At 43.3% G+C, this 26,875-nt stretch overlaps 2 protein-coding genes across 17 annotated transcripts in view; both read left to right on the plus strand.

The window, feature by feature from the left end:
• LOC133498469 (CMP-N-acetylneuraminate-beta-galactosamide-alpha-2,3-sialyltransferase 1-like) overlaps positions 1 to 14,459 on the plus strand; it is a 70,357-nt gene extending 55,898 nt beyond the window's left edge. For 14 of the 15 annotated variants that reach the window (XM_061815392.1, XM_061815344.1, XM_061815382.1 and 11 more), the window contains 6 exons: positions 2,604 to 3,188; positions 5,243 to 5,436; positions 9,248 to 9,427; positions 11,210 to 11,255; positions 12,679 to 12,798; positions 12,891 to 14,459. In XM_061815392.1, coding sequence (XP_061671376.1) covers positions 2,907 to 3,188; positions 5,243 to 5,436; positions 9,248 to 9,427; positions 11,210 to 11,255; positions 12,679 to 12,798; positions 12,891 to 13,064 — 996 coding nt within the window. In that variant the 5' untranslated portion in view covers positions 2,604 to 2,906 and the 3' untranslated portion in view covers positions 13,065 to 14,459. Of the gene's footprint in view, positions 1 to 383; positions 529 to 2,603; positions 3,189 to 5,242; positions 5,437 to 9,247; positions 9,428 to 11,209; positions 11,256 to 12,678; positions 12,799 to 12,890 lie in introns of those variants that run through there. The other variant, XM_061815452.1, reaches the window with a different exon arrangement.
• A 1,206-nt stretch (positions 14,460 to 15,665) lies between these two features.
• On the plus strand, positions 15,666 to 26,855 carry cpsf1 (cleavage and polyadenylation specific factor 1). Of its 2 annotated transcripts, none has more exons than XM_061815481.1 (38): positions 15,666 to 15,843; positions 16,338 to 16,503; positions 16,587 to 16,614; positions 16,696 to 16,829; positions 16,908 to 16,988; positions 17,470 to 17,621; positions 17,999 to 18,145; positions 18,231 to 18,370; positions 18,456 to 18,566; positions 18,650 to 18,743; positions 18,950 to 19,037; positions 19,223 to 19,369; positions 19,443 to 19,494; positions 19,577 to 19,650; positions 20,059 to 20,133; positions 20,206 to 20,286; positions 20,558 to 20,647; positions 20,735 to 20,914; positions 20,987 to 21,128; positions 21,202 to 21,380; positions 22,426 to 22,565; positions 22,636 to 22,816; positions 22,902 to 23,108; positions 23,196 to 23,285; positions 23,363 to 23,506; positions 23,676 to 23,828; positions 23,908 to 24,024; positions 24,099 to 24,189; positions 24,269 to 24,353; positions 24,465 to 24,606; positions 24,685 to 24,837; positions 24,914 to 25,090; positions 25,743 to 25,809; positions 25,881 to 25,928; positions 25,999 to 26,154; positions 26,224 to 26,353; positions 26,442 to 26,580; positions 26,672 to 26,855. In XM_061815481.1, exons 2-38 carry the CDS (start codon positions 16,360 to 16,362, stop codon positions 26,717 to 26,719), a joined length of 4,407 nt encoding a protein of 1,468 aa, XP_061671465.1. In that variant the 5' UTR covers positions 15,666 to 15,843; positions 16,338 to 16,359; the 3' UTR covers positions 26,720 to 26,855. The 2 variants fall into 2 exon arrangements, with proteins under 2 accessions (XP_061671465.1, XP_061671474.1); XM_061815490.1 differs by having other exon boundaries at positions 19,223 to 19,363.
• Positions 26,856 to 26,875: the final 20 nt, after the last annotated feature.

The raw sequence follows: 26,875 nt of genomic DNA on the forward strand, positions 1-26,875 counted from the left end.
TAAAAGTTAACTTTCTCACATAACTATTAGAACGTTATGTATGTCGTAGAAAGATGTTCTGATTTTTTTCACCTTCCTACGATATTATGACATTATTCTTATTCAACTTTTTTTTTATTCAACATGGGCCTGATACTTGTGTGTCCCCAGGCTGCAAATAACCGGACGTAAAAGGTTAATGGAAATAAATTCCTACTCTGTCAGAACGCGAAGTGCATTCATTTCGTGGGCCACAAATGAGCGTCCCATAAGTCAGCTGATTAATTTCTTCCCGCAGAAGATGAATCTTGGTCGACAAGGTGAATATTTTGCACCTCTTGATGAATACGCTGACTTTCTATCACTTAGTTTCGTCCATCCCGTCAGGTTTTCGTCTGAGACGTGACCAGGTTGTGGGTCGACACGTTTCTTTCGCGACGAAGCCAAATCTTTTTGCGGTCTCAAACGTCTCCCGTCGCCGCAGAAGAGCCGAACAATTTCCGGAGAACAGAAGCCGAAAGTGCTTTCTTGTAACGACATCCTGCAAAGGTGATGACTTTTCAAAATGGAAGATTAGCCGCACAACCCCCCCCCCCCCCTCCACTTGTTCCTTTCCCCTCTGCTTCCCTTTTCAGTGCAGCCTTTGCTGTCTCAGCTCGGCAAACTTTGATCAGCGTTAAGTCTGCCATCTTTTAGTCAAACAAGGTCAGGCCAACCGAAAGTGATGTCTGAAAACGTCGCCGGCTGTCGGAGAATCCCCAAGATACGGCGGGGGGCGGGGGGAGGGGCTTCAAAGTGCTACGAGTCAAACAACGACCTCGTTTATGGGAACGAAGCGGCTCGGTTCATTGGAGTGTCCCAAGGTTGTCAAAGCTGAGCCCAGCAGACAAAAACCCAACTCGGCTTGTATGCAAATTTGCGGTCCGCTGCGACTTCTAGAAGCAGACGCTGCCTTCGTGTGCAACAGCTTATGTCCTTGCTGCTGATAATAAGTCTCGGGGAAAAAAATAATAAAATTGATGCCTTGGAGTACGAGTCACCCGGGTTGTGAGTTTTTCAAGAAATGAAATTTTAATCAAAATTTGACTTATGGAAAGTACAGTGTCACAACCTTAATTCAATTAGGTTGTTCCATTCAAAAAGTCTAACTCATATTATGCACTACACACACTCAGAGTGAATGATTTCTTTTTTTTTTTTTTTTTTGGCTTACAACAAATACCCCCACTGGAAACTAGAATATTATATTAAAAAAAATCTGTAAAAATGATCTTAAATGTAGAAATTAGACATGAGTTTGCCCTCTGAAAAGTATTTTCCCAATGAAGCTATAAAATATGTACTGAAAGAAATGAACTTTTCTACCTTACACTGATTTATGAAGATGTACTCCTTGTATTTTTTATATACTACTATGAAATGGTCGTTCAAATGTGTTTTTATAAAATAATGACTCAATACAAGCAAAATTACAGTGCTTTCATTTCAGCACATAAAACTCTAATTTGACAATTATTTTAAATAGAATAACAAATTAAAAATACTACATGAAGCGACACGGTGAAGCAACTGGTTCGAGCATTGGCCACAGTTCTGAGGACAGGGTTCGAATCCCGATTGTGTGGAGTTTGCATGTTCTCCCCATGCCTGCGTCTGAAAAAAATCTATCGTAAAAACTTTTACATAGATTACATGAAAATATACTGTGTAAGATAAAATCGGATTTATTTTTATTTATTAAATGAGAGTATTTATTGTAATATTGATAGAATATATACAAGCGTCCGGATAGGTCAAATCTTTCCTGGTCTGCTCGTCCTTCCTTCTGGTAATAATCGCCCATCTGCTTCCTGCTCTGATTGGGAAAGCGTCGAGCCCGCCGTGCCGCGCTGGCCTCTAAAGCCAATCCTCTTTGCTTCCATCCAGTGGTTACCATTTGAATGAGCTGATCAATTTCTAATCAAGAAAGAACAGGAGGCTTTCCCGCCCCATAATATATTTCGCCACAAATCTTCACGACGAGGGGGCAGGTGGAATGTTTCTAGGGTTCACTTTGCCACGTATTGCGCTGCGTTGATCGCGCCATATCTTCACTGGGAATCTGCTGTCAGCAAAAAATAGATGTATAACATTTATGAAAGCCGAAACGTCTGGGTGAAAGATCCCGTTTGAATGCAGAGGGCGAAATGAAGACCCCAGGCGCTGTGCAGCTGGGGAATCTTTGTCCTTTCCCCGTTTTATTTTGGGAATTCTGCCATTGGAGGGATTATAGACTCCAGAACGGCCACATGATCTATTTTTCAATGTCAATGTTCAACGCCTATCGTCAATTGACCTCCAGGTATTGTGTTGATCGCAATTGTCAGATGGATTATGTGGAAAAGGTAACATGGAATTTTTAATCGGAATGGCATTCTGTATACCCCAATAAAGAACATATTTCTAATTTGAACTTGAACCTGCAAAAAAACTTGGAGTATTCCAGTAATCCTGCTGTAAAAATAAAGTCCAAACAAAAGCAAAGTAATGAAGTCTTCTTGGCAGAAGCAAAACTAAAAAAAATGTACTTATCCCTGCGTGTGTTTTCCTCCCCGAAACTGAATGTTCTTTTGTTTGCATTTTAGGTAGATGATTAAACGAACAGATGACCCGTCAGCCGCTGACCTTGGCGAGTCGACGTGGGAGCGGAGAGAGTTTGGTGAACATCATTAGCCGGAGCGTATCAACCACAGAGCGTCGCATCCATGGATTTGAGCAAAGACGTTTAGGAAAAGCGAGATGTGACAATCGAGAGCCTGGAGAACGTGTCAGCCGAGCGAGGAACTGCACCATTTCCAAGCATCTTGTGCACTTTTGAATGAACCCGATACTATTTTTATCCTCGGCGCGCTCCGGGTTCTCAACCAACTGACTGCAGTCGTGACAGCATGACGCTCCCCAAACGCAGGAAGCTGAAGACTTTGGCGCTGCTGTTGTGCGCCGCATTTACCACCTTGCTGTTCAGCTACACCTTCCGGGAGCCCTCCAGCTACTTCTTCAAGTACGCCTTCCGCTTGGCGGCCCCCGCCAAGGGCCCGTGCGCCTGTCGGCAGTGCATGACCGAGGCGGAGGACGACCCTTGGTTCGCGGAGCGCTTCAACCAGTCCGTCCACCCGCTCATGACCAGGGACAACAGCGCCCTGTCCGATGAAACTTTTAAATGGTGGCAGGTACCTGGAGCCATTTTCCATTCATCCATCCATCCATGTTTATTAGCGCTTGTGCTAATTAGACTCATCGGCATTTTCTAGCATGCGCATAATGTGCAGCCAGTGTGTTTCTCATCGATGTATTTGAGTGTTGGGGGGATCACATAGGGGGCCATTTATGACAGGACCACTACTGGTCACAGGGGTGAGTTGGAACATACAGGTCAGAGGTCAATCAATCAATCAGGACACATTCAGACTTTCACATTTAAATTCACACATAAAGGAGGAACAGTTTAGACCAGGGGTGCCCAGACATTTTGACCCCAAGATCTACTTTTCAAGCAGCCAGCCTCTTGTGAGCTACCGACGATGGGTTAAGGTTAACGTTTTTTTGCCTCCTATATTTAAAATACAGAATTAGCTTTTTGTGCACTCTATTGTCTGTGCTTTCATCCTGGACCAGGCTGTGCCAAGGTGTAATTTTAAAATTGCACACCTTCTCATCCTGTACTTTCTACTTTGGCTTCATACCAGACCTTTTCCACTCTGAAAAGAGAAAATCTCGTCCAGTTTAATCACTTTTTGTTCGATTATTCACACACTCCAACAGTCATTGCATCTTAAAACAACAGCATTTCTTTTTTAACTTTCTCCAATAATATCAAAAGTAAACATAAGCCGCATGTCTAGCTCGTCTTTGCTCTTCGTTTGACCAGACTGTGTTGCTAACTAAAGCAGCAGTGGTGAACGCGGTCATTATGATAGACATTGATGGGCTGCATAAGTAGTGTAACATTTATAATTATGAGTGTATGCCTTTAAGAGCGGGTGAGGGGCTGGTGTAAGGTAAACTAGTAAAAAGAGAGTGTGGTGGAGCAGTGGTCGTTGTTTGAGAAAGTTCCGTGTGCTGCCTAAAAAAAACCAGTGGCTTCTTCTTCTTCTTCTTTTTTTTTTACAGTACGTATGTGAGTAGCTGTGTTATACTTTCAATTTGCATTTGATTATTTATGTATTTTTATTTTTTGGGCACACTGTCCCGAGATCGACCAAGACACGTATTGAGCACCCTTGGTTTAGACCGAAGTCCTATTTCAAGCCTCTCACAAGTTTTATTTTTTAATTGGCTTACCACTTATTCCAATAATAACGTGCTTTTTACCTTTCCGATTTTTTTCCATAATCGCAACCATGCAGCTATCTTTCCACATTTATGGGAATGGCAACGAAAGACAGCCTCTACCCCTTCCCGCATTCCCCTCAAACTGTGTCCAATTAGAGCCCAGAGTCGAAAAGAGTGCAGGTTTGCCTCCTGTCACAAGTGATTTGAGCAAACACCTCTCAGGCGAAGCCTCATGAGGCAAATGTCACGCGTGTCAACAGCAGACTGGCGATGACGTCAAGGGCAAGACCTTTGGATGATCTTCAGCCGCTTTATTTAAAATGCACACCAAAGCTAAACGGGACGGAAAGCATGCAAACGCCTCAAATGGTCGAGGCTGTTCCCAAAAGATCTTTTTGACGCCAGTTGCGCTGTGTTGCTAACCAAAACAGCAGCTCTTGTTGAAGAACAAAAACAGAGTCTGTGGACTTTTTTCTTGTCGTGAATGAGTCCACAGTGTTTTGTGCGCCCGTGTTTATGTCGCTCGGGGCGATGTGGCTTATTTATTTGTTTGGCAATATCTGGCCGTTTAAGTCTTATGATTCAAAACCCCTCATTAGAACACGTACACAATTTAATGTCTGTCGGGAGAAAATAAAAAGCGCTCTAAATGAGTTGTTTTGCCCAAAAGTCTGCATCCTTTGTTTCCAGCCCGCTTAGCACAAACTGCAGAGTGCACTCGCACACCCGCTGCCGCATTTCTTTTATCTGCTGTCTCAGCGAGTTGAAAGTCACCAGAAGACGACCAGGCCAAAAGCCCCCCCCTGCCCCTGAGGACATGTCAGTAATGTGTTGGCCTCCCGAAGCTCCTTTGCCCTCGTTCAATCGCTTCCACTTAAAGTTAGCCCACAGCGAGGTGCACACGGTGAGGCTTCTGTTTGTCTCTTCCCACCCCCACACCCCCCACCTGCAGTGGCTGCAGTCAGAGAAGCGGCCGGCCAACTTCAACGAGGTGGTGGAGGAGCTTTTCCGAGTCATTCCCGACAACGTGCTGTACGCCGACGCCGGGCCGGAGCGCTGCCGGACCTGCGCCGTGGTGGGGAACTCTGGTAACCTGAAGGGGTCCCGCTACGGAGGCCTCATCGACTCTTGTCATTTCATCATAAGGTCAGTAAAGCTATTTTCACTTTTATTTTTACGGAAGCGTCAAGTTGTTATAAAGGTGTTGTAACAAAATCAAATATGTATAAGTTATATACTATGAATGGAATCAACTTTTGGAACGTGAGTCTTTTCGATTAACAGTGGAAGTAGAAGACACAGAGGGAAAAAAAAATCATTTTTCTCTTTAAATGAAATGATTGAACTAAAAATGTGATCTACATCCTGCTGATAGTGAAATAAAAAAAGACAAAAAGCATCATTATAACCCTAGCAGCATTGTTATTATCAATCTTTCTTCCACTGTTTTTCATTCTTTCTTTTCATTCTACTAAAAAAATGGCTGCTGTGATGCACGGCGTCACTACTAAACAGCAGCGCCGCTTATCATCCGGCCCAGCCGGGGCTGCGACAGCGCTCCACTGTTGTCTCACCGATTCAATTATAGCACGTCACCGGCGCCGGGGCGCGCGTTCCCGATCCCGCCCATTAGCGCCTTGTTGCGTAGCGCAGCAAATATTCTTTTTCATTCTTCCCAGCGTGACATTTGCAGTCACGCCTGGTTGCGGGGCGCAGTGGTGCTGAGCCAAAAGGTCACACGCAGCAGCAACACAACAAGCTGCGGAACAATGGCGTGCGCGCAGCCGTTCACAAAACAAACGCTTGAGTCCAAAAAATGCCGCTAGCACCAAATGCAGATAAAGATGAAATATTAGATGTGCATTCGTAAATTCGCTTATTTGTGGATTTCAATTTTGAGAAGCTATAATATCCAGCACAATGTCCATTGAAATGAAGTAAAAAATATGTCAAATTTGGAACGCACAGCATGCTCAAGGTCTGCGTGGAAAGTTTTTTTTTTTTGTCTCTATGTGCCCTGGAATGACCCTTGACCCAAAGTCAGCTAGGATATGCTCCACCTCATCCAGGATGCTAATGACGACAAGCGCTACAGAAAATGGATGGAAATATGAATACAAATATTATACTTTTTGATAAATATGTAAATGAAACCTTTAAAGTACACACAGAGTATGCTTCGCTACTGCATTCTTTGCAACATGTTTTGAAAAAGATAATGTAAGGTAATGTCATGACCCATTTAAATTGTTATGAATGTCATCCTTTTTGGCAAACTGCAGCGTCAGTATGACTGGTTGTCCCTGCGTATTTACACGCAAAAACATTTTTTTAAATTATTTTTTAAACCGGTTTAGTCAGTCCTGTACTCCTCCAGCAACGCCGTGACATCATCGCTGTCTTGCTCATGATTTCACCTTTGATCTCTGCACTGGTACGAACCTTTCTTTATTTTTTGCAGCTCGGCAGAGTTTCTCTTTTTTTAATACGTGGCCATTGTAAACGAATAAACACGGGATCCGCCGACCCTTTACGAGCCGCGTTAAAATAGAAGTTTCTATTAAACCCTGAAGTCTTTTATGCGTCTTGATCAGACGTCGCCGCTCACCTCATAAAAATGTGCTCGGCGTTCCTCTCGGGGATTAGCCAGCCAGAAGACAGAAGTGTTGCGAGGAGTTAACCTTAAGAAGAAGAAAAAAAGAAGACGGACGGAGCAGCGGCAACAGCAGCAGCAGTCGGCGTGTGAAATGAGACAGTAGTGAAAATACCACTGACCTTTAGAGTGTTACTTGCTTATTACATGCTGTGTGAGCTCACGCTGCCCCCCAAGCACGAGCACATCGTTTTAGATACCGTGAGAAATTCTGGAACAAACAAAACGTGGCACAAAAACAGTTACATTTTTTTCAACTGATCTGATGTAACTGTATTGGAGTTTGTTTTACATTTTTGTATGCCAAATGTATTAGTATTAATGTAATAGTCACTGATGGTGTAGTGGTACACACGCCTGGCGACCAGTTCGGGGTGTAGTCTGCCTTCAACCGAAATTAGCTGGGATAGGCTTCGGCTCAACTGGTAAAGCGTCGGACTCGCAGTTCTGAGGACACAGGTTCGAACCCGGCTCTAGGTTTTCTCCCAGCGCTCCGGTTTCCTCCCACATCCCGAAAAACATGCAACATTAATTGGACACTCTAAATTGCCCCTAGGTGTGATTGTGAGTGCGGCTGTTTTTCTCGATGTGCCCTGTGATTGGGGGTGACCAGTTCAGGGTATACGCTGCCTCCTGCTCGTTGACAGCTGGGACAGGCTCCAGCACTCCAGCGACCCTCATGAGGATAAGCGCTAAGAAAATGGATTGATGGATGGATATATACTGTATATATGGATGTATACTTTCAATAGTTATATATAAAAAAAACCTCTATAAATATAATACATTATTTATGATTGTTTACTATGCAAAATTGTTCATGTTTTTTTCAAAAATAGCAATCATGTGACATTAGTTAGAATAAAAAAACATTCAGTAATAATGATATTTTATATATATATATATATATATGGAAGAATACTTTCAATAGTTGTATATAACAAACTTCTATAACTAAAATACATTATTTGTGTTTACTATGCAAAATTGTTAATATTTTTTCAAAAATATTAATCATGTAAGATTAGTTAGAATAAAAAACATTCAGTAATACATATATATATATATATGGAAGTATAGTTTCAATAGTTGTATATAAAAAACTTATAGAACTATAATACATTATATATGATTGCAAAATTGTTAATATTTTTTCAAAAATAGCAATCATGTGAGATTAGTTAGAATAAAAAACATTCAGTAATAATTCGATTTTATGTACTTTCAATAGTTGTATATAAAAAAACTTCTATAACTATAATAATTAACTATAATACATTATGATTGTTTAGTATGCAAAATTGTTAATATTTTTTGAAAAATACAATCATGTGAGATTAGTTAGAATAAAAAACATTCAGTAATAGTATTAGTAATATATATATATATATGTGTGTTCTTTCAAAGTTTCCAAATGAACCCACTGACTAAAAATAAAATCCTGCCCAAAAATGAGTGGCGCGCAAGAGGGTGTTTTGTATAATGTGAAAATAAAAAGTTTGTGGGTTGAATGGCAGGAAGAGTTGTACGCGTTGAACCCTTTCACCCCGGGAAAGCGCGGCTGTCGAAACGCCTCCTCGCGGGCGCAACACCCCTGTTTACAAAGACAGAAATACTCCGTTTTAATTATCACTCTCGAACAGGTGTTAATTACCTAATGCAACATTTGACGGGAACCAGCACCGAGATCCTTCAATGAATATTAGACATTATGAAGGCAGAACTGCATATTGCTAATGTATACTGTTATAATCTTCTCAACCTGTTAAAAGGGATGAAAAAAATTGGGATTGTGTTGATTTGTTTTTTTTTTTCTTGGCTATGTAGTATTGTTTAAAGACAAAACTATACATCTTTCCCACAGTTGATGGAAAGTTGATGACTTTTGCTAAAGGAGTCCGCTCGGCGTCGGACAGGCTGTCGCATTGCCGTCGTCATCAGAGTGAGTTATGAGCAAAATGATATTGCCCACATGACAGGCGACGTTACTCAAAGGTGGTGGCGGGGGTCATCCTAATGATTTGTGTCCTACGTGGCACCGACAGCATCCAACCGCCTCGTTACTTCTCGGCAATTACCTCCGCTGCAGGAGAGAGTACTGCGAGGTGTAATAACAGGGAGCCGAGCGTTGTGCTGGAAATAGACGCCGGATTGTTCTAAATTGCAGTTTGGGAGGCCAGACGTTGCCAAAATGGGACACAATGTGCTTCCCTTTGTCTGCTTATTATTGTTCTCAAAATAACCGAGAAAGCAGTTTTGATGTATTCCGCGGTGTTAATCGCATGAATGTCTGCTTCCGCCCAGAATGAACCAAGCTCCCACGGCTGGGTTTGAAGAGGACGTGGGCGCCAGGACCACGCATCACTTGATGTATCCGGAAAGCGCCGTGGACCTGGACAACGCCACCAGCCTGGTGCTCATCCCCTTCAAGACTCTGGACCTGCAGTGGATCATTAGCGCCTTGACCACAGGCACCATTAAACAGTACGTGCGCATGCCAAATTTTTATTTTAAGGAGACAATGACGCGGAAAAATAAAATATGAATTACATATTTATTTTGGTTGGCACGGTGGATCAGCTGGTAAAGTGTTGGCCTCACAGTTCAATCGGTTCAATCCCGGACTTTCCCCCTGTGGAGTTTGTATGTTTTCCCCATGCCTGTGTGGGTTTCCTCCAACATCCCAAAAACATGCAACATTAATTGTCATGTCATTTTCTAAGCTGCTTATCCTCACAAAGGTTGCAGGAAAGCTGCAGCCTATCCCAGCTACCTTCAGGCAAATGGCAGCCTCCACCCTGAACTGGTCGCCAGTCAGTCGGAGGGCAGATATCGACACCATCACTGAGCAGGAATCGATCCCACGGTGCCTGTACCAAAGCCTGGTGTGTGTACCACTACACCATCAGTGACTCCTTTTTGCAACATTAATTGGACACTCTAAATTGCCCCTAGGTGTGATTGTGAGTGCGACTGTTTGTCTCGATGTGCCCTGCGTTTGGCTGGCAACCAGCTCAGGGTGAATCCTGCCTCCTGCCTGTTGACAGTTGGGATAGGCTCCAGCACTCCCCACGACCCTTGTGAGGATAAGCGGCAAATAAAATGGATGGATGGATGGATGGATGGATGGATGGATGGATGGATATTTTAGTCCAAGTCCAACCACAAAAAGAGTTTGGAGTTCAAGAATGTATTCTCAAAGACGCGTTCCTGAGCATCTGGCGAGCGTTAGCGGTGCAGCCTTCATGCTAGCTTGAGGCGGAATGTAAACACCTACGAGAATGAAAGAGGCGAATTCAGTACTAAAAGTAAAATGTGGCTTAAAGGCAGTTTGTGACACCAAGGTCCTAAGATTCTTTAAGAAAAAAAAAACAACACTGATATTTGCCAAAATAAAAATAATCCTCCAATAACTTACTCCCCCGCCTGCTAAATCCTCAACAGCCTGTGGGTTAATAACTGAGCCTTCCTCTTAAATAAAAAAAAAAAAAAAGACAAATGTATACTTCTGCCTAAAACTCTGCACCAGAGGTAGACCCAAACAAATGTGTCTAATAAAAGTGCAGTTGTTGCCCGAGCAATCATTCTGCATCATTAAATGTCATTTCACAAGCATCGTGAAATGTGCAAGTGTGAATAAACTTTAAAGCGACACTCTTCATTTCAAGATGGCCGTCCTGAGCTTCGGCGGCTTTATATGTGGGAATGTGCATATTCGTTTCCTAATTAACGGCAAAAAGCACGACAGCGGGTGTAATACTCATTCCGCTAAAGTATAGTGATTGCTTTAACATGCCGGCACCTGCACAACCTGAATTTTAATCAGGCGCTTTGAGGACAACACACTTGGCTTGATTTTGCGCATCGTATTAATTATAATAAGCACTGCGTCCCATCCCACATCGCGCACGCTGTACAATTTCACACATTATCTGGTATATTTTTAGCCCAAGTTTTCAGGTTTTGTCGCAGCGCCGGGCTGACAAACACCTCCCTTCATTTGACACAATGATCCGAACGCTTAATATAAGCCGAGCGCGCGTGAATAAGAAATTTTCCTCCCGTGACATTTAATCAGCTTTGTTCAAACAGGCGTAACGACCGTGACACCGGGCCATCATCGCCTAAATGAGATAGAAGGCGTTCATAGACTACTGCATCATGTTTGTGTCACACCGGCGACGGCGCAAACACGCCGGAAAATGGAATTGATGGCGCTTTTCAAGGTAGCGACAAAACGCACTAACCTGCTCTTTGTTTTTACAGCACTTATGTTCCAGTTATGCCCAGGATTAAGGCAAACAAGGACAAGGTATTTTTTCTTTTTTTTATTTATTACCTTTCCAAGAACATTTTATGTTTTGCATTCAGTGATTAATTTGTCTGTTGTTAGAACAATGCAACGAATGTTCACCCCCATTTTGCAATGCAGGAGCTCCTACTATGATATGAAAATACGACAAATGGGAGGCTAATTCCTTTTAAATTAATACCCACGTGTTTCAAAGATTACATTACATTTTGTTCGAATGACGTGTATTTTAGGGAAGCACGGTGTGTTTGTGGTTATTCAAGTCTGGAGCAGTAGTTCTCAAACTTTTTACATCAAGTACCACCTTCAAAATTCTTTGCTCTCTAGATACAACCCATAATGACTAATATTGAAATACAGCGGTATAGTGGGCCCAAGTGTTAGTGTAAAACAAGGCAGTGGTTTTATTCAGAAATAGTATATTTAATATTATTGTAAGTCTCTAAAACATGCACATTTTGAACACTTTTACCGTGTGCTTAAATATTGGAAAATAACTCGTACCTAAATAAATGTTAATAACAAACACTAATCAAAGATTAAATGCAAATGTCTTGGAATAAAATGACACAGTGGATCAGCTTGTAAAGCGTTGCCCTCACAGTTCTGAGGACCCCGGTTCGATCCCGGCCCCATCTGTGTGGAATTTGCATGTTCTCCCCGTCCCCGTGTGGGTTTCCTCCAAGAACGCCGCTTTCCTCCCACATCCCAAAAACATGCAACATTAATCGGACACTCTAAATTCCCCGTAGGTGTGATTGCAAGTCCGACTGTTGTCTCTCTCTATGTGCCCTGCGATCGGCTGGCAACCAGTTCAGGGTGTCCCCCGCCTCCTGCCCGTTGACAGCTGGGATAGGCTCCAGCACTCCCCACGACCCTCGTGAGGATAAGCGGCTAAGAAAATGGATGGATGGATAGATGGATGCTTTTGATTGGAGCGTTGCCCCTACTAACATAGCCACTATGTAGCCACGTCGCTTTAAACGGGGTGCTCTCTTCATTTCAAAACTATGGAACCAAACACACTGAGTGGGAGGATGTGACCCTTGTGAGGATAAGCTGCAAAGAAAATGGATGGATGTGGTTTAGTGTAATTCAAGTCAAACTGGATACAACTGTGCTAATGTACTTTACTGGATTAAAATCAACTTTTAGCCAGTGCAACATTATGCAGATTCATTTAATTTAGTCATTTGTGTATTACCAATATTGTCTACTTAACATAATGTGCTTTTATTTAATAAACCGCAAAAAGTCTCCATGCACACTTCCCCGAACATCTTTATTGTAATTTGCATAGCAGCTACGAGGCTCGCCGCGAGCTTTTAATTTGGCCAGCCGTGCAATTATGAACACTCTCAACCTGCAACACGACAAATGTTGTGACGCTATTATAAACGATTCCCCTTTCTGTCTTCGGCAGGTGTTGATTTACAACCCAACATTCTTCAAGTACGTGTATGAGTCTTGGCTGGAGGGGCACGGACGCTATCCCTCCACCGGCTTCCTCAGCTTGCTCTTCGCTATCCACATATGTGACGAGGTACCACCGCCGATGCAATTTCTACCCCCGATTCATAATTCTATGTTGTTGTTGTTGTTTTTTTTCCGAGACGGTTTGCGCTCACGTTGCAGGTGAGCGTGTTTGGATTTGGCGCGGACCCGTACGGGAACTGGCACCACTACTGGGAGGAGAACCTTCTGGCCGGCGCTTTTCGATACACGGGAGTCCACGACGGGGATTTTGAATATAACGTGACGAATCTTTTGGCGGACAAACACAAAATCCGAATGTTTAAAGGTAGATGATGCCGGCAGACGGCAGGACATGTGTGCCGTTGGACCAACATCAACAAATGAACCTGTGAGAAGAATTTTTGGTTCTATCTTTAGCTTTCTACAATATTGTTATGTTCACAATTTCAATCATTGATCTAGAATTGGATTTTGATTTCCGGTGGAGTAGTGGGGGAATTGGGCCTGTTATTTTGTCCAATGGCAAGTATGGGTTTTGTTGCCATGACAACAAGGGGGGGGTAACAATTAAAAACCCCGAATCTGGAAAAATAACATGCGAGCCTTTCCAAGACAGCATGGATTCTATTTTCCCTCGTGGAGGCACCGCTTCATCACCACGCCCAAAATTTTTTACTTAAGTCACTTTAAATCTTCGAGCAGTCGACGCGAAGCTGTGTGCCCAACAGAACTCAATGCAGCTCTGCTTACCTGAAGGCTTCGGTGGATGGTTTCACCTGTCTGCTGCCAGGCTGCAAATGAAATTCCAGTGCACGTGGACATTTGACCATCAAAACCGTCAACGCCAGTGAGTGTGTTTTAATCATAGCTCGCACACTGATGAGTTTTCGGCAAATTTCATCAGATTTCAGTGGTTGTTTGATTTCATACAATTTGGGTTCAAACAATAAAAAGTCAACATTTTCACAATATTTCTCCTTAAAAAGAATGTCTCACGACAGGCTGTTTGTATAATGTGTTGTTGTGCCACTCCAAAAAAAAAAAAAAAGGGGCATATATGATATGAGACATATTGCAGCTCTTTATTGAAGGGACTCAACATTTTTGTGAAATATAAAAATAATCTCAAAAGAAGTGCAATATAATCTGCACTGTGGTGCCTTATCTGTAAATCCATTTATTTGCATTCGTGTGACACAGCTGAAGGAAAAGTTTCCAGTGCCTTGACTGAGTTTAGTTTGTATTATTGTTATGTTATTCCTCAAGCTCCAACCATTGTTTTGTAAAATATTGACACATTCCAGAGAGTCACGTGGACGGTCCATTACTGATATGACGAGAACTTGGAAGCTTGTGAAGTTTCAAAGTGATAACATTCAACCCTGTCTTAAAATCAATAGTACCGATGTCAGATAATTGTGTGATTTTATGTTTTGCTTCCTGTGCCTTCAAACGTTTTATGATATATTTTTTCCCCACCGCAAAGAGAGCAGACTAATTCCAAGAAAGCAGATTTAAAAAAAAAAAAAAAAAATGTATAAATGTCATCTGCTCCGTGTGCTGCTGCCAAACGGGACATCAGTGCCACCAAGTGGACAGCAACTTTCACCTATTTATGGATTATTGTATTATTATTATTATTTGATAACGGTTTTATTCAATGCTAGATTGTGCTGATGACTGATGTGTGATATAATCTCAAAATCAAATAAAATGAACTTTTTTTTTCCTGTTGGTGACTGAAAAAAGTGTAATACTACAATCAATAGTATTTGTTCAATGAAACTATAGATTATTATTACTTCAGTCCTATTATTATTCAGCATGAGATAATGACAATACATACACGCACAATGCTCTTCATCAGTGAAATCGCTTCCTTCTTATCACAAAAATGCAAAAGTGTTGTGTGAGCCGCAACGACGTCGCCAGACTGGTAATAAAGCATTTAAGTGAGTAAATTAGTTATTAATTACACACCACGGAACATAACCTGATAAACTTTTACATTTTCTTGCTTCATTAGTGCCTTTTACCAGGCTGCCTCATTAACACAATGACGATGCAGGCTCCTTCGCACAGCGGTGACACAGCATCGGTATTTTTGCTCAAGGAAAACCGAGGAACGATTGATTCTTGGAGCCCATCCGCCCATTTCCTTAGCCGCTTATCCTCACAAGGGCCGCGCGGAGTGCTGGAACCTATCCCAGCTGTCAACGGGCAGGAGGCGGGCTAGCACCCAGAAATTGGTTCCCAGCCCATCGCAGTTATGAATATGGAAATTAGGAAGCAGAGTTGGTAAGTTGCATGGACTGTACCATGTGACCTCTACCGTCCAATTAGCAAAAGGTTCCTCGTGAAAATGTTTGATTTAAATATAATGTGTGTGTGTGTGGGGGGGGGCGGTACCTATTTCATGTTCATACAAAAAGATAATAGTACTGCTTTAAAAAATGTCAAAATATTCCACATTACACATGTATTGATGGATATTGTGAGGTACTTTTGTTATGATTACGATTATTCCAACTAATATTGGCGGCACGGTAGTTCATCTGGAAAAGCGTTGGCCTCACAGTTCTGAGGTCACGGGTTCAATCCCAGACCCACCTGTGCGGAATTTGCACGTTCTCCCCGTGCCTGCGTGGGTTTCCTCCGGGGGCAATCCGCTTTCCTCCCACATCCCAAACACATGCAACATTAATTGGACACGCTAAATTGCCCCAAGGTGTGATTGTGAGTGTGGCTGTTTGTCTCCATGTGCCCTACGATTGGCTGGCGACCAGTTGAGGGTGTGGCCCGTCTCCTGCCCGCTGACAGCTGGGAAAAGGCTCCTGCACTCCCCGCAACCCTTGTGAGGATAAGTGGCTACGAAAATTGATGGATGGCTAGATGATCGTATTTGTAGTTATGGAGATGAACGCTTGGAGGCGCACGTTTTTTTTTTTTGGACCAGAAACGCAAACAAAGAAGACGAAAGCCGCAGCATTAGATGATATCCATGAATTAAGCTTATTTGGCCCCCAAATTTTTGTAACGTTTTTAGAGGAGATATGCCAAATGAAAAAAGGAACAGCGGGTCTTCTCCGTTCTGATAGTGTTTTCCAATAAGGTACGTTCACAGCTTTTATTGCCACACAAACGAAAATAATTCGACTGCGGCAGACGCAACCGCATGCTAGCTTGCTAACATGGGTAAATGCGCCGCTAGGTTCCACTGCTAAGTTTAAATTACGTCAATTTTCTTAGGGGTACACGTTTCCACAATCGCGCTCATTCTCATCACCACTACGCGGTGCCCCCTTGGAACAACGTGTTCAACGAGTCATGGTTCATTCATTTTTCGCGAGCTGTAGCATCCTGAACACAAGGATGCATTAAAAGGATTGGCAGTCATTTGCTAGCCTCAGGTGTTATTATGATGTTAGTGTAGTGCGTTGCTGGTTAAATGTTTGTATTTTGAAATATTTCTGATCATAATGTGTTCAGTTATATCAAGCTACTTAGATATCACATTCATTTAATCAGTCAGTGGTGAGAAACTGTTTCAATGTGTAGGTGATGGCTAATGTTTTGTTTTTAATGTTTGGACTTGACTGTTGCCAGACGCTGAGGGCAGCCTGCCGCCATGTACGCAGTACACAGGCAGGCCCACACGCCCACCGCCGTGGAGTTCTCTGTCTACTGCAACTTCATTTCCAGCCAGGAGAAGAATCTCGTAGTCGGGGGGACGTCCCAGCTTTTTGTCTACAGGATTATTCACGATGTCGAGGTATTTGTGCTGCGCCGTGTCGTCAAGTTTGTCAAAAATAAACGGAGCCATTCCTCTGATGTGTCAACATGTTTTTGTTTCAGAGTACGTCGAAATCTGACAAGCCCTCAGGTATGTCCAGTGATATTTTTTTAAGTATCAGTCTTGCCTTATTGTAAAGTAATTCATGGCAATAATTATTGATATCATTAGATGCGAAAGCTCGCAAGGAGAAGCTGGAGCAGGTGGCCTGTTTTTCACTCTTTGGCAACATCATGTCCATGGCCAGCGTGCAGCTTATAGGATCCAGTAGGGATGCGTTACTCCTCAGTTTTAAAGATGCCAAGGTCCAAGTAGTATATAGTCTAAAGTAATAAGAGGGGGAAAGCATTTCCTAACATTTCTTTCCTGTTTTCTCTTACTAGTTGTCTGTTGTGGAGTATGACCCGGGGACACATGACCTGAAGACCTTGTCTCTGCACTATTTTGAGGAGCCAGAGCTCAGAGTATGTAAAAGAAACTCGTCTTCAAGTACACCCAGGGCTATTTTGATTTCAATAAATAGACAAGGAGTACATTTTTGCAATTTGGGAGTTGAAAATGTACCTATTCTTATTTTTCTTCATTATTTTACATGTTAATAAACTGTATTAAGTATATCAGTATTGTTTTTTTGCTATTTAGTGAGATCCTGGTGCTAAAGTAACAATGTGAAATGAGTTGAATAGTTTCAGGGAAAAAAAAGCAGCCTTTTGCCACCATGTTGTGGCATTTTACGCTGTTCTTTTTACAAAACCTTTGATGGGTGGATGTCAATTTGTTGAAGATTTTCGCTATTTGTGGTAGGTGCGATCACCTGGAAAATCTGGGGTTCACTTTATATCATATATGGGCCACTGTGTATTGGTTCCCCACCCTTGCGTGTAAAGTTAGGAAATGCTTCATAAATAAACAATAAAACCAAGCTTCCTCTTTTTCAAATTTCAGGATGGATTCGTCCAGAATGTCCACGCTCCCATTGTCCGTGTGGATCCGGAGAACCGCTGCGCCGTGATGCTCATCTACGGCACAAAACTGGTGGTGCTGCCCTTCCGGAAAGACACGTTGACTGATGAGCAGGAGGGCGGCGTTGGAGATGGGTGAGTGTGCCGTCTCGACAGATAATTGCCCATGTGTACACGCGTGTATTTAAAGGGGTCTTTTTGTGCATTTTCCCCACAATTTAAAACTTACAAGTTCACCTAATAAGTGGTCTCTGCCATTCTGCGGTTCTTTCTCATGTAAATGTGGAGTATGGCTTTGGCTACCATGACAACCGCAGCAAACTAGGGCTGACTTTTGGTGAGAAATGAATAAAAATGCACGCCCTCTCACCTCACCAACAAAGTCCCAGTGAAAAAGTTTAATGAAAAAAAAAACCCTCAGAGCCCTGCAGTAAGCAGCCTTTGAAGAAAGGCCAACGTTTACAGGCAGTGATTGTTGGACAAAAAGTACTTTCTGCCCGTGTTCCCTGCAGACCCAAATCGAGTTTTCTACCGAGTTACATCATCGACGTGCGTGAACTGGATGAGAAGCTGCTCAATATCATTGACATGAAGTTCCTCCACGGCTACTACGAGCCCACCTTGCTCATCCTGTTCGAGCCCAACCAAACGTGGCCCGGGTGAGTCCCACAACCGGCTCTTCATTGACAAAAATAGCAATCAAATATAATAGATGAGCTATTAAACTCTGTGCTGTTTATCCAGGCGTGTAGCCGTACGTCAGGACACATGCAGCATTGTCGCCATCTCTCTCAACATCATGCAGAAGGTCCACCCGGTCATCTGGTCCCTCATCAATCTGCCGTTTGACTGCACGCAGGTCATGGCAGTCCCCAAGCCCATCGGTGAGTTCAGACTATCTTTGGCCTTCCCTAAGCATGATACGAAAATGTTTTGACACATTTCTAATCCCACTCCCACTGCTTTTAGGTGGCGTTGTGGTTTTTGCTGTGAATTCACTTCTATATCTGAACCAGAGTGTTCCACCATATGGAGTTTCCCTCAATTCCCAGACAAACGGGACCACGGCGTTCCCCTTGCGTGAGTTTCAAACAAAACACAAACCCACACCCTTTAACTCTCTTCTCACGGTCTTACACTCGATAAACATTTTTGGTCTTTAGGCATTCAAGAGGAAGTAAGGATCACCCTGGACTGCTCCCAGTCTGACTTTATTGCCCATGACAAGATGGTCATCTCTTTGAAAGGGGGAGAAATGTGAGTCAGTCTGATGAAATTCCTAAAGTCTGCATTTACTGGACAGCTGATGACGTCCAATACAAGATCTTTATCTCTTCAAAGATAACAGTGCTCTGTTTTGATCGACACTGTTGATGAAGCTATTGTATTTTCCAGGATGATATTGTACCTATATTAAGGTGGTAAATGTGGTCTGACACTTGCGGTCTCTTGACTCACTGCAGTTATGTGTTGACACTGATCACTGATGGCATGAGGAGCGTGCGGGACTTCCATTTTGACAAAGCAGCAGCCAGCGTCCTGACAACCTGTGTAAGTATTAGAACTACAGTGATACTCGGACTCGTGAGTTTAATTTAATTTAATTTGAAAATCCTATAAAATGGAACACAATGTAAAGAAGTGATCCGGTTTTATAAATTAATCACTGTACGTCAGGCGGGAAAAGTCAGAGGTCACAAAAACAGTGTGCGCCTTTATGTTGGCTGCCTCCTCAGATGGTCACCATGGACCCCGGCTACCTCTTCTTGGGCTCCCGCCTGGGGAACTCGCTGCTGCTGAAGTACACAGAGAAACTCCAGGAGGCGCCACTAGATGAGGTCAATGAAAAGCAGGAAAATGAGAAAGAAAAAGACAAGGTGAACGTGAGTGTGATTGTCCTTGTAAGCGATGTGCTTTTGCAGTCTTTTGACCTGATAAAGGCTAATTGAATTCCAGGAGGAACCGCCAAACAAAAAGAAAAGAGTGGAGTCTTCCACCAACTGGACGGGTATGTATGTTTTGAATTCTGTTTGGAAATGGGCTCGCTGTTACGTTGGTCTCATTGCCGTGCACCACGTTTGGTTTTACAGACGAAGTGGATGAGATTGAAGTGTATGGAAGCGAGGCTCAGTCGGGCACCCGGCTGGCCACGTACACTTTTGAGGTAAAATAAATAAATCGATAAATTAGTAACATCGCAGAGTTGAACCTGTAACGTTGTGGTACACTGATTGACTTCTATTTTGTTGGGATTTTAAAAGTGATTTTTCAGAAAGAAAGAAATCATGTGAAGCGAATAAATATGCTTTAGATTCAAATGGTCACCATCATGAAAAGTTAAATAAAAAGCCAAACGCAGGCACCTCCAGTAATTTCATTGGCGTTGCTTGATCTCTCCTGTGAGGTCAATTGAGTTATTGCAAATTCCAATGTGAGATTACATTTCAAGTATTTGTGCATTTTTTTTTTTTTTTTTGAACAACTGTTCAGTTTTACTCCTTCCACTTTAAAAGCATCACAATTAAATCTGTGAAAGTTTTACTGAAGGGTCTCATCTTCCTTGTCCGTGCAGGTGTGTGACAGCATCCTGAACATTGGTCCGTGTGCTAACGCATCCATGGGTGAACCTGCATTCCTATCAGAAGAGGTACAGACTTCTGAAATCCCATTTAGGCGTGTCGGCGTTCGGTGCTTTCAACATATATTTTTCATCTCGTAGTTTCAGGCCAACACAGAGCCTGACCTCGAAGTGGTGGTGTGCTCCGGTTTCGGGAAGAACGGGGCGCTGTCGGTACTTCAGGTGAACCGATTTATTCCTGATCCCTCGCGTGCGTGAATATGCATGCTTATGGCCTCTGCACCGTCTTAAAGACCTGTGGTCGTAAAGTCAATCACAGGTCCAGTGATGGTGCTACATTGAAATCTGGGTTTACCAGGGCTGCCTCGCAGATGGACGTAGTGGCCTATAAACAACTCAGAGATACTGTCGCATGTTTGCAGATTTGTGTGCATGTCTGCAATATTTGGTCATATGTACATAACCTTCCAACTCGTTCCTGTTGTATTACCAGAGGAGCATCAGACCCCAAGTTGTCACCACGTTCGAGTTGCCCGGTTGCCACGACATGTGGACGGTCATCTCGAATGAAGTGAAGGAAAAAGTACATTTTGTTTCGCCCTAACTCGGATTTCAGTCCGTTTATTTTGGATGGGGGGTTTGTTTTATGGCAAGTTTGTTCTGAATCCAGGCAGGGAAAAGTGAGGAGTCGGATTATGTGGGTGAGAAGGAGGTGGCTGAAGATAAGGAAGAGGGAGACAAGGAGAAAGACGAAGGGAAGAAAGAAGAAGAGCAGAAAAAGGAGTCACCCCTGGAGGATGATGCGAAGAAGCATGGTTTCCTCATCTTGAGCCGAGAGGATTCCACCATGGTTGGAGCACATTTCTCAACTCACTGCATTGACTTTTATGATATTTATAATTTGATCTGTCTGCCACTGTAGATTCTGCAGACAGGCCAAGAAATCATGGAGCTAGACACCAGTGGTTTTGCTACTCAGGGCACCACCGTGTTTGCGGGGAACATCGGTGACAACAAATACATCATCCAGGTCTCCCCCATGGGCATCAGGCTGCTGGAAGGAGGTAAAAAACAAACAAAAAAAAACCCTAGAATAAATATGAAATAACATTTTGTTTTCCCAACTCTTTTCTTCAGTGACTCAACTCCACTTCATCCCAGTTGATCTGGGCACCCCCATAGTGTACTGCTCTGTGGCGGACCCCTACGTGGTCATCATGACCGCAGATGGGCAGGTCACCATGTTTGTGCTGAAGACCGACTCGTACATGGGGAAGACGCAGCGGCTCTCCCTGCGAAAACCACAGATCTCCACCGTGAGTGACCTCTCCCTCCCTCCACTCATTTTAGAAATTGAGAGCTTTTCAGAGTACAGCAGGCCACCAGAGATTCACAGTTTGGTATTTGCAAATCCACTTAGTTGCACCTTAGTTGGGAACCTCTCACGGGAATTGTAATGAGAATCAGTTATTTGCAGTATTGCCCAAGACATTGTACTCATTTATATTGTCCGCCACTACTGTAGTCAAGGTATGCTGATGTCAATTTTGAATGACACTTTTTGAGATCTATGGCAGGATTGCACGTGACATCACGCTTGTTCATCCGGGTACTTGACCGCCATTGTTGCAGACAAGCATTCAGCTGTCCACTGTCATTAAGCCAAATTTTTGTTGCAGACATTGGGAAGCGATTTTTTTTCCATGTTCAAAAGATTAGATTGCATGAAGGAGAAGATACAATGAAGTTATGGAGAAACGGCAACAAAAGTGGCTTGCAAATATACAACGTGCAGATCTGAATGGAGCTCGAGTACCTAAGGCCAATGGTTATTTAAAGTCTGTTCTGATCATTTTGTAAGCGGTAAGCATGTGTATTTCTTGTGTCCGGGTATTCTACTTCAGGGAAGTCTTTCAGATCCTTTGAAAGTGCGTCGTTGTGGAGAGTATACGGATCGATATCTTCACAGAGTGTGATCTTCTGTACATATCTAGGTTGGCGACATCATCGATTGAATTAAAATAGGCAGAAAACATCAGCCGCTCGCCGCTTACACGTGGGTCTGTGGACGTTGCCGTGGTGATGTCGTCTGCAACGACTCGCTTGTCTGTAGAAATGGCGGCGATTAGCACGTGATTGCAACCCAGCGATTAGGTTAACAATGTGTTTAATTCTGGTTGCCCGTCTCATTTAGTTAAACTAGAAACACCTCTCAGCATGATGCAATGTCAAAAGACAATAAGCCATGTAAAGGTAGAATTTTTAATGTTATTTGGTTCAGGGGATGTCATATCTGATGAAGAGTCCAGTGAGTGTTTATGCAGCATTGAGTTTCACAGTTTCAATGTGTCTCCTATCAAGCAATCGCGGGTGATAGCGCTTTGTGCCTACCGAGATGTGAGCGGAATGTTCACCACAGAGAACAGAGTGAGCTGTCCCGTCGTGGAAGACACAAACATACGGGGTGTATCTGAGGCGGAGACAGTCATCCAAGACCTCAGGTGAGAGTTTACACCTTTTTTCTTCCTTTTTTCAAATGGATTCGCATTACATTAATAAATGTTTGTGTAGTAATGCAGTGGATGATGAGGAGGAAATGCTGTACGGAGACTCGGGTACCAATGCGCCCCCCCAGAAGGAGGAAATGAATCCCATTACAGTAGAAGCGGGGCCCTCTGGAAGCGAGGGGAGCGCGGTCAAAGCAGAGCCCACCCATTGGTGTATGATCGTCCGGGAAAATGGCGTCATGGAGGTATAGAACTACGCCGGATCAGACTTCTTGACAATATGACATTTACGTCGTTTACACATTGAGTCATCTTTCATTTTATTGAAAGATTTACCAGCTCCCGGACTGGAGATTGGTCTTCTTGGTGAAGAACTTCCCCGTCGGTCAGAGGGTGCTAGTGGACAGCTCGTCGGGACAATCAGCAGCTCAGGGAGAAGGGAAGAAGGAGGAAGTGACACGTCAAGGAGATATGCCCTTGGTGAAGGAGGTGACTTTGGTTTCCCTTGGAAACAATCGAACCCGGCCATATTTACTAGTAAGTGGCTTTCCCAACGATGCGTCTTGTGCATTTGCTGGAGATTTCGTTTGAGTTATTCCATTCTGTAATATTCTTGTATCCAAGGTCCATGTTGAACAGGAGCTTCTCATCTATGAAGCCTTCCACTATGATCAGCAGCAACCACAAAATAACCTCAAAGTGCGCTTCAAAAAGGTAAAATGGATCCGAGGGGGATTGTCTCCTTTCTGGAGGACGTTGGTCTTGAGTAGTAAATTTTTATGCTGCATTAGGTTCCCCACAACATCAACTTCAGAGAGAAGAAATCAAAAATTAGGAGAGATAAAAAGGCAGAAGGAGCCATCAGCGATGACAATGTGGCCAAAAGTCGGATTGCGAGGTTTAGATACTTTGAAGACATCTCTGGATACTCAGGGGTAAAAAAAAAAAAAAATTAAAAAAAAAAAAATATATATATATCTATATATATATATATAGATATATATATATAATCTTAATAAAGAAATTAAAAAATAAAATAAATACATGAAATTGAGAGCTTGGAAATATTTTTTTGTGATTTATATATGCTTGCTCGACTTCCAGGTGTTCATCTGCGGACCCTCCCCTCACTGGATGCTAGTCACCTCTCGGGGTGCCTTGAGGCTGCACCCCATGTCCATCGACGGTGCCATTGAGTCTTTCTCCCCCTTCCACAACATCAACTGCCCGAAAGGTTTCCTCTACTTCAATAAGCAGGTCCGCATGAGACACACGGTCATAATTACGGAAAGAAGACAAAGGCACCTCTTCAACGTCTGTTTATGGGTCCCGACAGGGGGAGTTAAGGATCAGCGTCCTGCCCACCTATTTGTCCTACGATGCCCCGTGGCCGGTGAGAAAGATTCCACTGAGGTGCACCGTCCACTACGTCTCCTACCACGTGGAAACCAAGGTAAGGCTCCTCCTCCTCGCTGTCAGAAATATTTTGGGCATTTATGTCTGATTGTGAGATTATATCTGGTTCAGGTGTATGCGGTGTGCACCAGCGTGAAAGAGCCGTGCACGCGCATCCCCAGGATGACCGGAGAGGAGAAGGAGTTTGAAATCATCGAACGAGGTTCACATATAAACAAACGGACCTCTTTTAACCCGTTTGCGTCGTATTTGCATCAAGTGTCATTCTTTCCACCTTGCAGACGAGCGCTACATTAACCCGCAGCAGGAGAGGTTTTCCATTCAGCTCATCTCACCAGTCAGCTGGGAGACCATTCCCAACACACGGTAATAGTGGACAAAAGGGATTGCTTGACTTTTGGGCTGTTTAGTCAGAATTAATTGCGTGTATACTTACTCATCGTCTTCTGTTCGAATGGTGTCCTTTCTCCACTGAAGGATCGACCTGGAGGAGTGGGAGCACGTGACCTGCATGAAAACGGTGGCACTGAGGAGTCAGGAGACGGTGTCGGGCCTGAAGGGTTACATCGCCGCTGGGACCTGCGTCCTGCAGGGGGAGGAGGTCACCTGCAGGGGGAGAGTGAGCGACGCGTGACAAAAAAAGTGTGTCTTGTTTGATTTCTTGGCAAACAATGCAACGTATTTTCCGATCTGGAAGATTTTGATCCTGGATGTGATCGAAGTGGTGCCCGAGCCTGGTCAACCCCTCACGAAGAACAAGTTCAAAATGCTCTACGAGAAAGAGCAGAAAGGACCCGTGACAGCACTGTGTCACTGCAATGGATACTTGGTGTCAGCCATTGGACAGAAGGTCTCCTTGAATTAAAGAGTTTTACATTTTATTGTAGATTCTGTAAAACGAATTCATAGGTCTCCTGTTCCCGCAGATCTTCCTGTGGGTTCTGAAGGACAACGACCTGACCGGTATGGCCTTCATCGACACGCAGCTCTACATCCACCAGATGTTCAGCATCAAGAACTTTATCCTGGCTGCCGACCTAATGAAGAGCGTCTCGCTGCTGCGCTACCAGGAGACGAGCAAGACGCTGTCGCTCGTCAGCAGGGTGAGCCACAAGCGCCCAGAAGTAAATTAGCATCGAGCTGACGACACTCACTCTTCCACTGTGCCACCACTTAGGTGCCCAGTTGTTGTGACTTACTTTTTTAAAATTGTTTAGTTCTTTCTATATACAATAGCGAGCGCTCTTTTTCATACATAAAAACTCGGAACAAAAGAAGAATGGCGGCGGTTTGGGGTAAGCTAGAGAAAATGAATGGAATTACACTGTATTTTCAAGGGAGAATATTAATTTCATCCATCCCTTCTTTGTGCTACTTATCGTCAGAAGAAAATTGAATTTGGCCACGGAACAAATTCAACTACTACATGGTAAATGCAAGATTCTTGGGAAAACGTTTGAATAAAACCTTAGCCACTACACTACACTTTACGTTTTGTAGTATTACAAATCCATTGTAATGGTGTTTTTATCAAGGCCAAAGCATAATCTTATCACTGTCCAAATAGCTGTGGACCGCTGAAACTGTTGATACTATAGTGAAGGGTTTACACAAAATTAGTTTTATTTTTAAATAGTCCAGTGAAAAACATTGCCGTCTTCCATTGACTTAATGTTTCGTTGCGGAAGAGCATTCCCGGAAATGCTACCCTATTTTTTTTGACATTGAGTTCTTTTCATCTTGTTTTGGGAACAGGATGCAAAGCCCTTGGAGGTGTACAGCATTGAGTTTATGGTGGATAACAACCAGCTTGGCTTCCTTGGTAAATAAAACGATGCATTTCGGGGGAGAAAATGACACCGATATTATATTCTCATTTATATGTCATTCCAGTGTCGGATCGTGACAAGAACCTTTACGTCTACATGTATTTACCTGAGGGTAAGTCGTGTTGTAGAGGGTACACGGCATCGTGCACAAAAGCACCCTCTGATGTTAGTCGTGCGTGCAGCTAAGGAGAGCTTCGGAGGAATGCGTCTGCTGAGGCGAGCCGACTTCAACGTGGGCGCCCACATCAACACATTCTGGCGTATGCCGTGCAGAGGGGCCATGGACACAAGCAGCAAAAAGTCTTTGACGTGGGACAACAAGCACATTACTTGGTTTGGTAAGTTGAACTCGTGTTGTTTTGTCGGAGGTAAATGCACGGTTGTCTAATACTTGTCTGCGTATGTAGCAACACTGGACGGCGGGATCGGGTTGCTGCTGCCCATGCAGGAGAAGACGTACCGACGACTTCTCATGTTACAGAATGCTCTCAACACCTTATTGCCTCATCACGCCGGTCTAAACCCAAAAGCTTTCAGGTTCTCTCCAGGCCATTTTTGTACTTTTTAATTCAAAGATGAGATATTCCCTTAGGTATTAAAATCCCTTTCACTCCCCGACCCGCAGGATGATGCACTTTGAACGACGAGGCCTGCAGAACGCTGTGCGAAACATCCTGGATGGAGAACTCCTCAACAAGTTCTTATATCTCAGCATGATGGAGCGCAGTGAGCTGGCCAAAAAGATCGGTACCACTCAAGACATTGTGAGGAACCGACACAGAAATACATCTAAATTCTATACCATCAATATAGAATTTACTGTAGTTATTTGTTTCCTCTTTTTTTTCCCTCCAGATTTTGGATGACCTTCTGGAAATCGACCGAGTAACAGCTCATTTTTAAGAGCCAGATTTTATCCGCTGCGTGACATTTTCTACCCAATGGAGAAAATCCTTGACTACCCCCAATTTTGAAAATTTCAGTTTTGTTTTTCTAGCTATTTCATATGATTTTTGTTAAAAAAAAAAAAAAAAAAGTCAGTAAAATTCATACCAAAAA

Source organism: Syngnathoides biaculeatus, chromosome 1 (assembly GCF_019802595.1).
Source record: "Syngnathoides biaculeatus isolate LvHL_M chromosome 1, ASM1980259v1, whole genome shotgun sequence".
Classification (NCBI taxonomy): domain Eukaryota; kingdom Metazoa; phylum Chordata; class Actinopteri; order Syngnathiformes; family Syngnathidae; genus Syngnathoides; species Syngnathoides biaculeatus.